The sequence below is a fragment of the Canis lupus genome, chromosome X (assembly GCF_003254725.2).
Source record: "Canis lupus dingo isolate Sandy chromosome X, ASM325472v2, whole genome shotgun sequence".
Taxonomy (NCBI): Eukaryota; Metazoa; Chordata; class Mammalia; order Carnivora; family Canidae; genus Canis; species Canis lupus.
In genome coordinates this window covers 50,695,219-50,707,252 of record NC_064281.1, presented here as the reverse complement: position 1 = coordinate 50,707,252, position 12,034 = coordinate 50,695,219, and the positions used below count along the sequence as shown (strand labels likewise).

At 39.0% G+C, this 12,034-nt stretch overlaps 1 protein-coding gene across 1 annotated transcript in view; it reads left to right on the top strand.

Annotated features, from left to right (window-relative positions):
• The window catches only part of VSIG4 (V-set and immunoglobulin domain containing 4), a 60,007-nt gene extending 48,412 nt beyond the window's left edge, over positions 1-11,595 (top strand). Inside the window, exon 7 of the mRNA XM_035712352.2 lies at positions 11,402-11,595. Within this exon, the coding sequence (XP_035568245.1) occupies positions 11,402-11,463 (62 nt within the window). The 3' untranslated portion in view covers positions 11,464-11,595. The remainder of the gene's footprint in view (positions 1-11,401) is intronic.
• Positions 11,596-12,034: the final 439 nt, after the last annotated feature.

The window sequence follows — 12,034 nt, the reverse complement described above, 5'->3', positions numbered from 1 at the left end:
GATGATCTTAGTGGCCTCTCCAACTTAAATATTCCCTGGTGGCTTCTTTATAAACCTCTCTATCCCTGCTTCTCCCTCACTGTGGGCTTCCTTGCGGTCACAGGGTCCAGAGACTGTAGGGACAGATTGAGATAGAGATTCAGTTGCAGTCACACTACTCTGCAGAAACTTCCTTCTACCAGAATAATTTACTGGCTTAGTCCTTAAGACCAGTTTCCCCAGATATGGCTTCTAGAAAGATTCAGTTCCTTTTTATATTTGGTTTCTGACTAAAGCTTGGGGTGGAGCCAGGATTGCCCTGTGGGCATTTTCCTAGGGAGGGACTCCCTTCTTTCTACTAACTCCACAGAGATTGAATAAATTCATCTGCCCACTCTTTTCTTCCCCTCACCTATGAGTAATCTACTGGCTTTTTAACAGAAGCCTTCTGGAGACGATGTTTTTACCTAAAGTACTAATTGATAGTGGTCGCTTTGAACCATATAGTATGTCCATGAAAGAGAGCATTAGGACCCAGGAGAACCTGAAAATCATGCCATCTATGCAGAAGACCTGAATTAGAGTAAAAACATTAGGATCCTCCAAATTACTCTTCACCTCACAAGCACAAAGCATGCTGGGAAGGGCCCACTGTACAGCAATAGCACACAGGGAACTTTCTTCTAAGTCTGTTGTCCAACCAAAAGACACACAATTCTCTCATTTTGGATGTTTTTTGACTTAGCTAAACCTATTAAGGGGGAAGAGGAAGAAGAGAGTTGGGTGAGGAGAGCTGTTAGTCAGTGCTGGAGTCCCACACTATAGACACATTCATTTATTCACTCAGTACTGGAATAGAACAACAGAATTTTGAGTCAGAGTCATTGTGTCTTGGACTGTAGGTTTTAGCCTGTGAGTTATAGACCCACCTCTATAAATTATTAATTATATGTCTTTGAAAAATCATGCACAGCCTTCTGGAACCTCAGTTACCACATCATATTTAGGTATTCCTGGGCAGGCACGTACCCAAGGAATTGTGTTTTTCTTCAGTGTGAGATAAGTAATTTGACAGAAGTACAAAGTGGTGTCAAAAGAGTGTGACTGTTCCAGGGCAGGGGGCAAGGAGGTAGTTCTTGGAAAAGTAGGATTTTAGCTAGATTTTAAAAGATAGAGAAAATAATTATGCTCATTGTCTCTGAAAAGCTTTCTCTGATGACCCTTCTCCCAGTGAAAATAATTGCTCCCTGCAGTGCTTGCCTCTAGTGTCAAAACCTGTTCGTACTATACTTATGTGTTTATATCTCCCGGAAGACCAAAGCTGCCAAAAGTAGGAATCATGTCTGACCCCTTCCTTTCTTTACAGTGCCAGACATGAGATAGTTACCCCAGAACTGCAAGTTGAATAAATGAATGTGTAAGTGCATTTAGCAAAGAAGGAATCCTTATAGCCCAAGTCACCCACATTCCTTAGCTTACCTTATCTCCATGAAGGCCTCCCTTTAACTTCAAGTTTATTTCCCTGCTCATTTAATCCCACCTCTTATTGGAAGCCTGTCAAGAAAGGCTCCAAGAACAATTGCAAAGCTGAAGCCACTTCTTGTGCAAGAGGCCAGTATATACACACTCCACCTTAACCCCGGTGGTTCCTTGTACATATGATTGCACCGGAGCTTCCTCTGAAAAGAAATCAAAGGCTGATGCAATCTATAGGGAACCACCTGCCAGGATGGAAAAACTTCATATATACTTGGGCCTGGAGACAGGATATTTACTGTGATGTTCCCCACAAGTCCAGTGACATTGACAAGAAAAGTGACAGCAATTGACCTACCAACTACAGTTCAACTTTATTCAACAAGGATGTGTGGAGCACTTACTGGCTGCAAAGCTCTGTGCTTGGCACCAAGGGGAAAATAAATATACAAAAGACCAGTAATATACATCTAATAGAATATGATGTGACCTATAAATTTTCTAATAGCTACATTAAAATTTGAAAAATAAATAGGTGAAAGTAATTTTGATAATAGATTTTATTTAACCCAATGCATCCAAAATATTATCTTAACCTATAAGCAATGTAAAAATTTATTAAAGAGATATTTTACATTCTTTGAAATGTAATGTGCATTTTATACTTACAGTACATCACAATTTGGACTAGCCATGTTTCCAGTCCAATTGCCACATGTAGCTAGTAGCTAATTGGACAGCACATGTATAAAATGTGGTCCCTTCCCTCAAGGAATTTACAGCCTAGTCTAGGAGCCAGAATAATAAATAAGTATGTACAAGTAACAGCTACTATAGTGAAGGTGCACGTATGGAAAAAAGAACTTCACCGGAAGTTAAGAGTCTGAGCTACAGTCTTTCCTCTGTCACTGGTTCTTTGTGTTATGTTGAGTAAATCCCCCTCTTTCTAAGGGCCTCCATATTTCCATCTCTACAACGAGACTGGACTAGATTTTTTTCATTGAACAAATATATGTTGAATGTTTTCTAAGTATCAAGGCATGGCACAAGGCACTCAGGATACAGAGATGAACAAGGCACATAACAATGCTTGCTTTCTCGATATTTGCAATGTAGTGGAAAGTAATTATTAAACAAACAGTCGTGGGTAAATATGACAAGAAAGTGGGAAGCACAGAGAGCTGGGAGAACACGTGACAAGAAAAACATAATCCACCAGGCTTGGATAGGTCAAGTAAACCTCTCAAAAGAAGTAATCTTTGATGGCTGTCTGCAGAATGAGAAGAAGTGAACCACGTGAATAATTGGTGAACTATCATTCCAAGCAGAAGAAGCAGAATATGTAAAGACTCTGTGATGGCAAAGAATGTGTTATATTCCAGGAATACAAGGAGACTCAAGTGGCCTAGAATTAAGTGAGCAAAGGAAAGAATAACTCAAAAGAACAGTAGTAGAGAGGTAAGCAGGGGGCCAAAGTGGGAAACGTCTTATAAACTACGTTGAGGATCTGAAATGTATCCAATGAGTCATGGATAGCCAGATAAGGTACAGATGATGCAGTGTTCTTTCATCTCTAAGATAAGAAAATAGAAACTAGAACTAGAATGCTAGAACTTGGTTTAGCATTGATTTAGAAGGCAGTTAATTCCTACATACTTCTCTCTAGGGTTAGTTACCATGACACTTTTCCTTAATGTTCTTGTCCTATATTTGCATATATCTGTTTCTATAGGCTCATCTAAAGAGTGTCAACCACCATAATTTGTATGGCAATAAGTAGTTTAGAATCCCAAATTTATAACCTGAACTTCTCTAACCGAAAAGCAGATGTTATGATGTAGATGGTCAAATGTCTCTTACTGTTAAAGAAGGTCACAACTATGTTAAGTGGGAAATAAAAATATCAAAGATGCTCAAAATGGGCTCTTGCCTGGTTACAAGTATTTCAGGTCATCCTGTGAGACCTTGTGCTATACTTGGGCCTGGAGACAGGATATTGGACAAAAGGATTGAGCTTGCAGTTCAAAGACCTGACTTTGAATTACAATTTACCACTTTCCAGCTGTAGGGGCTTGGGTAAATTACTAATATTTTTGACTATCCATTTCCCTATTTCAAAATTGAGGCAAGAAATAGGTACCTCATGGGATTTTAGGAAAGGGATATACCTGAGAACTTTTGTCAAAACTAAATAATACAAGGTAAGAACCCCAAAGACTACAGATTTCACAATAAGGGACACTGCTCCTCTATTCTCAGTTCTAGGAAGAATAAGAAGTAAAAAAATGGAAGTGAAAAGGGTTTTTTTAGTGTTTATTATACTAAATATTCTCATATCCATTATATCACTTATTCTTCTCAATAACCCTACAGAATAGGAATCATTCCTATGTCAAAAATTAGGGCACAGAAATTCAAAGACATTAAATAATTTCCCCCAAAGTCCCATATTTACTGAGATTCAGACTTTTATTGGCTATACCCCTAAAAAGGCATGAGAGGGGCTACTCAAGAACTCAACATTTCCTTTGGCTCCTTAAAAACTTGCAGGCCAGCCACTCCTTCAGCCTTATAGAAAAAGGAGTCATTCTATGAGATTACAAGCTCTATGAGAGCAACAACAATGTCTGTTATGCCCAATTTTTTATTAAGTTGCTATTTTTTTTCTAACTTGATTTTGGGAGTTCTTTACATATTAGAGAATTTTTCTATTTATTTTTTTAATAATAAATTTATTTTTTGTTGGTGTTCAATTTGCCAACACACAGAATAACACCCAGTGCTCATCCCATCAAATGCCCGCCTCAGTGCCTGTCACCCATTCACCCGCACCTCCCGCCCTCCTCCCCTTCCACCACCACTAGTTCGTTTCCCAGAGTTAGGAGTCTCCCATGTTCTGTCTCCCTTTCTGATATTTCCTACCCATTTCTTCTCCCTTCCCCTCTATTCCCTTTCACTATTTATATTCCCCAAATGAATGAGACCATATAATGTTTGTCCTTCTCCGATTGACTTATTTCACTCAGCATAATACCCTCCAGTTCCATCCACGTTGAAGCAAATGGTGGGTATTTGTCATTTCTAATGGCTGAGTAATATTCCATTGTATACATAAACCACATCTTCTTTATCCATTCATCTTTTGATGGACACCGAGGCTCCTTCCAGAGTTTGGCTATTGTGAACATTGCTGCTATGAACATCGGGGTGCAGGTGTCCCAGCGTTTCATTGCATCTGTATCTTTGGGGTAAATCCCCAACAGTGCAATTTCCCTTTGTATATTATAAGAATTGCAAACATTTCCACTAGTTCATCATTTGCCTTTTGACTTTGCTTCTAGAATTTTATATTTTTGTTTATTGCCAGTGTCTTCTACCAAGCTCTTTGAGGGCAGCGATTTTAATTTATTTGCAATATCCCTAATGACTAGAAATATGCCTTGTTTATAGTAGGTACTGAATAAAAATTTACTGATGAAATATAATTCCTCCTGTTGCACAGGCCAGAAAATGAGGTGACATCTAAATACTGAATGCCATAGTCCTCCTTTCACCCTGGTTCCTGATGACCTGGAAAATGAAATTAACTAGAATTAAAGACTAATTGAAAAAAGACCTAACAAAGAGTATCAGGAGACCTGAGTTTCAGGTCCAACTGTGCCATGCCTTGTTGTATGACCTCGGGAAAGTCCCTTCTTTGCTCTAGATGGTATTTATTTTTTTAAAAAAATTATTTATTTATTCATGAGACACACACACAGAGAAGCAGAGACATAGGCAGAGGGAAAAGCAGGCTCCATGCAGGGAGCCCAATGTGGGACTCAATCCCGGGACTCCAGGATCACACCCTGGGCCAAAGACAGATGCTCAACCACTGACAAAGTCTCCACCAAAAACGAGAACTACAGACCAATATCCCTGATGAAGTCAGATGTAAAAATTCTCAACAAGACACTAGCCAATAGGATCCAACAATACATTAAGAAAATTATTCACCATGACCAAGTAGGATTTATCCCCGGGACACAAGGCTGGTTCAGCACTTGTAAAACAATCAATGTGATTCATCATATCAGCAAGAGAAAAACCAAGAACCATATGATCCTCTCATTAGATGCAGAGAAAACATTTGACAAAAGACAGCATCCATTCCTGATCAAAACTCTTCAGAGTGTAGGGATAGAGGGAACATTCCTCAACATCTTAAAAGCCATCTACGAAAAGCCCACAGCAAATATCATTCTCAATGGGGAAGCACTGGAAGCATTTCCCCTAAGATCAGGAACAAGACAGGGATATCCACTCTCACCACTGCTATTCAACATAGTACTGCCAGTGCCCGTCACCCATTCACTCCCATCCCCCGCCCTCCTCCCCTTCCAACACCCCTAGTTCATTTCCCAGAGTTAGCAGTCTTTACGTTCTGTCTCCCTTTCTGATATTTCCCACACATTTCTTCCCCCTTCCCTTATATTCCCTTTCACTATTATTTATATTCCCCAAATGAATGAGAACATATAATGTTTGTCCTTCTCCGACTGTATGTTAGTTAATTGAACACCAATAAAAAAAAAATCAACATAGTACTGGAAGTCCTAGCCTCAGCAATCAGACAACAAAAAGACATTAAAGGCATTCGAATTGGCAAAGAAGTAGTCAAACTCTCCGTCTTCACCGATGACATGATACTCTACGTAGAAAACCCAAAAGACTCCACCGCAAGATTGCTAGAACTCATACAGCAATTTGGCAGTGTGGCAGGATACAAAATCAATGCCCAGAAGTCAGTGGCATTTCTATACACTAACAATGAGACTGAAGAAAGAGAAATTAAGGAGTCAATCCCATTTACAATGGCATCCAGAAGCATAAGATACCTAGGAATAAACCTAACCAAAGAGTCCAAGGATTTATACCCTCAAAACTATAGAACACTTCTGAAAGACATTGAGGAAGACACAAAGAGAAGGAGAAATATTCCATGCTCATGGATTGGCAGAATTAGTATTGTGAAAATGTCAATGTTACCCAGGGCAATTTACACGTTTAATGCAATCCCTATCCAAATACCATGGACTTTCTTCAGAGAGTTAGAACAAATTATTTTAAGATTTGTGTGGAATCAGAAAAGACCCCGAATAGCCAGGGAAATTTTAAAAAAGAAAACCATATCTGGGGGCATCACAATGCCAGACTTCAGGTTGTACTACAAAGCTGTGGTCATCAAGACAGTGTGGTGCTGGCACAAAAAGAGACACATAGATCAATGGAACAGAATACAGAATCCAGGAGTGGACCCCCAACTTTATGGTCAACTAATACTCGATAAAGGAGGAAAGACTATCCACTGGAAGAAAGACAGCCTCTTCAATAAATGGTGCTAGGAAAGTTGGACATCCACATGCAGAAGAATGAAACTAGACCACTCTCTTTCACCATACACAAAGATAAACTCAAAATGGATGAAAGATCTAAATGTGAGACAAGATTCCATCAAAATCCTAGAGGAGAACACAGGCAACAGCCTTTTTGAACTCGGCCACAGTAACTTCTTGCAAGATACATCCACGAAGGCAAGAGAAACAAAAGCAAAAATGAATGATTGGGACTTCATCAAAAACAAAAGCTTCTGCACAGTAAAAGAAACAGTGAACAAAACTAAAGGACAACCTACAGAATGGGAGAAGATATTTGCAAATGACCTATCAGATAAAGGGCTAGTATCCAAGATCTATAAAGAACTTATTAAACTCAACAGCAAAGAAACAAACAGTCCAATCCTGAAATGGGCAAAAGACATGAACAGAAATCTCACAGAGGAAGACATAGACATGGCCAACAAGCACATGAGAAAATGCTCCACATCACTGGCTAACAGGGAAATACAAATTAAAACCACAATGAGATACTACCTCACACCAGTGAGAATGGGGAAAATTAACAAGGCAGGAAACAACAAATGTTGGAAAGGATGCAGAGAAAGGGGAAACCTTTTCACTGTTGGTGGGAATGGGAACTGGTGCAGCCACTGTAGAAAACTGTGTGGAGGTTCCTCAAAGAGTTAAAAATAGACCTGCCCTACGTCCGAGCAATTGCACTGCTGGGGATTTACCCCAAAAATACAGATGCAATGAAACACCGGGACACCTGCACCCCGATGTTCATAGCAGCAATGTCCACAATAGCCAAAGTTTGGAAGGAGCCTCAGTGTCCATCAAAAGATGAATGGATAAAGAAGATGTGGCTTATGTATACAATGGCATATTCCTCAGCCATTAGAAACAACAAATACCCACCATTTGCTTCGATGTGGATGGCACTGGAGGGAATTATGCTGAGTGAAATAAGTCAGTCGAAGAAGGACAAACATTATATGGTCTCATTCATTTGGGGAATATAAACAATAGTGTAACGGAATAAAGGGGAAAAGAGAAAAAATGAGTGGGAAATATCAGAAAGGGAGACAGAACATGAGAGACTCCTAACCCTGGAAACCGAACAAGGGGTTGTAGAAAGGGAGGTGGGCGGGGGTGGGAGTGACTGGGTGATGGGCACTGAGGGCTGCACTTGATGGTATGAGCACTGGGTGTTATTCTATATGTGGGCAAATTGAACACCAATAAAAATAAATAAATAAATAAATAAATAAATAAATAAATAAATAAATCCAAAAAAAGGAAAATTAAAAAAGTAAATAAATAAATAAGTAAATAATGAATACAAGAATATTAATTCAAAGGGACACATGCATCCGTATATCTATAGCAGCATTATTTACATTAGCCAAGATAGGGAAGCAGTGGTGTCCATTGATTGATGAATAGGTAAAGAGTATGTGATATATATATATATATCACATATATATATATTCATATATATATATGAATATCACTCAGGATAAATAAGAAATTTTATTTACAAAAACATGGATGAAGCTACAGAGTATAATGCTAAGTGAAAAGTCATAGAACGACAAATATATAATTCCATTCACATGTGGACTTTAAGAAACAAAACAAGCAAAGAAAAAGAGATAGAATTACAAGGCAAGAAACAGACTCTTAACTATAGAAAACAAACTGATGGTTATCAGAGGGGAAGTGGGTGAGGGGATGGGGAAACAGGTGGAGGGGATTAAGGAGGGCACTTGTTTTTGTTTTTGTTTTTGTTTTTAAGGAGGGCACTTGTGATGAGCACTGGGTGATTATGGAATTGTTGAATCACCATGTTGTACACCTGAAACTAATAATTCTGTATGTTAAGTATACTGGAATTAAAAGAAAATAACAAAAAAAGTGAACTTTTAGCAGGAGATTTCTAAGGTTGCAACAAGTGCCCTTCCTGCAATACTACACTACCTCTAGATGACTATCAACCCTCCAGATGACTGAACTCTTCACACTCCTTCTGATTTTTTTTACCTCCAAGCCTTTTTAAAAGAATTTTGTTTTAAATTCTAGCATAGTTAACATACAGTGTTATATTAACTTCAGGTATACAACATAGTGATTCAACAATTCCATGCATCACCCAGTACTCATCGCTACAGGTGCCCTCCTTAATCCACATCACCTATTTCACCCATCCCCCCACCCTACCTCCAAGCCTGTGAACTTCCCTACAACTTATGACTGACCCCTTCTTATCACTCAGAACTTAGCTTAAAATATCCTCTTTGTGGAATGGCTTCCCTTTCAATCCCAGCTAAAGTATCTCTCCTTACCTATTTTCCCTTACACAGTTAGAACCCTACTGATTTCCTTCCTAATACTTCCTACCATTTAGAGTAATTTATGTTTTGGTCAATTTACGTGCTTATTGCTGATCATCTCCCTAGTTCTGGACACTACATTTTGTGATTGAGAGCTCTGTAAGATAAACAAGTACTGTGTTTCATTCATAGATATATTAGCCTAGCATAGTACCTGGCACATGATAGGAGATATTAAATAAATTTAGTGAGTAAATGACTAGTGCCCTGATACAACATAAATCAGGATGAGAAGAGATGATGTTACTGGCTTCAATTTTATGATTATGCTGAAACAGAATCTGAAGACATGGAAAGGCCAAATAACAGTTAAGTTGAATGGACATCAAGCTCTAGTAACAGCAGAGCTCAGGTTCTGGCCATGGAAGGACGATTAGGTAAGGGCAATTGATCAGTAGAGTAGGAAAGAAGATGGCTCATGGCCCATATCTCTAGGCCTTGACATCCTCAAGTGTAAACCAGAAGTCATAATCTTTGACCTGCCTAAATTACCGAACTATTGTCAGATCTGATGTAATAGATGTGAAGGAAGAAAGTAGGATGGGGAGGGAACCCATGAGTGGGTGGCTTATCTGCCACCACCCCTAGCCCAGGCTTGGCCTAATGTAGCTTATGTAACCACATCCCCAGCCTTTAAATTGCAGAGTCATTGTAAAAGGGAAGTCCCAGCAGCAACAGTCTGGACTTGTAGCACATACCTCTGCAGTTGCTCAAGAATGACAGTTGGCTTTTGCATCAGTCCCTCTGTACCATTCTGCCCCCAACCCCACCCCCCTCCATACTACCTCCCCAAAACCTGTGTGGCAATTTACAGCCTAGCATTTCCCCACCACTGTGGCAATGTTCTGATCTTCCAAAGTCTCAGGAACCCTAGAGTGGTTATGGGGGTGAGAGGAACGAGGTTTTTTGTACTCCTCAACATTAGACCTGATCTATCTGGGAACATGTCTATGAGGCCATCCTATGCTCCCTTCAACTACTAACATTTTGGGGGGGTTAGGTTAATTTGACAACCTGCATTGGTCTTTTTAGGGCTCCATGTTGGAAATGTGGCTTAGATCAGTTCAGAATCCCATAACTGGTAAAACAGGCTAGAAGTTTAGGCTGAGTTGTACTTAGCTTACCTCATTCCTCTCTTGTCATCTTAATCACAGGAATCATTTTGGATGGGAAGGGGAAGACACTCATACTTAGCGAGTCCTTTTCCAATTCTTTAATTTATTCATTTAACAGACATATGAGTATTTACTTTGAGCTAGGACCCTGTCTAATGGGGAAGATAGCCAAATAAACAAACTTCCAACTAGCCCAATGTACTCATCACTATGATATGTTCAAGGGTAATATGTAATATGTTATGTTTAAGCTACAGTGGCAAAGCAGGAGTTATTAACTTACTGAGGAGAGTAGGAATAGTTTCACAAAGAAGATTTTAACTGAGATGTGAAAGACAAATAAGAGGATAGAAAGCAGCTGAAAAAAAAGGCATAATATGCACTCTAAAAGAGTATCCTATGCCAGCATGTGCAAATATGTGGATATATAAAACAGGTACATTTGGATGACTAAAATTCTATATGATTTGAATGCAAGATTTATGTTGAGGAGTGACAGGAGATAAAACTGAATAGATGGATAGGTCCACATTGCTGAAGACCTTGAATGTCATGCTCAGTTTAGAATTCATCTCCAAAACAATGGAAAGTAATTTAAGAGAATGCTAAAATCCATTCAGCACCTCCCCAAAGTATATCTTATGAACCCAGATTTCAACAACCAGTCTGAAAAATGTGCAAGTTGTTATGGGAGCAATAGGATAAAATTTTTCGACCTGAAGTTATCCTGGGAAATCTGAAATCTATGTCTACAATATTTATGATTAATATTGCCTAAAGATAGAACTGTTCATTTCTATTTCTGAATTAAAGATTTATACTGAGGAGCTTGGGTAGCTCAATCAGTAAGGCATATGCCTTCAGCTCAGGTCATGATCTCAGGGTCCTGGGATCAAGCCCTGTATGGGCTCCCTGCTCAGTAAGGAGTCTGATTCTCCCTCTCTTCTGCTCTTCCCCCTTGGTCCTTCTTTCTCTCTTTCACTCTCACAAATAAAATAAAAAATAAAAGTCTTTAAAGATCTATAAATATAAACCAAATTCTCATTTTGCTTATTCCTAGAAAGGAAGTCAAGAGCCCAAAGGTTTCTCAAGTTATCAAGTACTGACCAAAATGGAAAATGAATGTTCCTCAGGAAAGAAAAACAAGATTATGCTAGCAAGAGAACAATGGGTGGTTGCCAGGCAACCCTGAAATTCTAGGGGAAGAGTTGTAATTAGTAATTGCAATAAATATCCTTGATCCTTCGCACTCCATATCCTTTATCTCACAATATCTTATTCATGCATTTTAATTCATCTATTCTCTATTTATTTAAACCTGTGAGGTGGACTAGTTTAAGCCCAGCCTCTAAAGAACAGAGTAAAATGTTATTGGCTGAATTGTGTCTTCCCACCAAAATTCCTATACTGAAGTCTCCAGAACCTCAGAATGTAATTGTATTAGGAGATAGGGCCTTTAAAGAGTTGATTAACTCAATATATGACCATTAGGATGGGCCATAATCCAATCTGACTAGTGTCCTTCTAAGAAGAGGAAATCTGGGCACAAAAAAGTCACCTGAGATATGTGTATACAGAGAAAAGACCATGTGAGGATACAGTGAGAAGGTTGCCATCTACAAGCCAGAAAAGAAGCTGCAGGAGAAACCAAACATGACAACACCTTAATCTTGGAGTTCTAGCTTCCAAAACT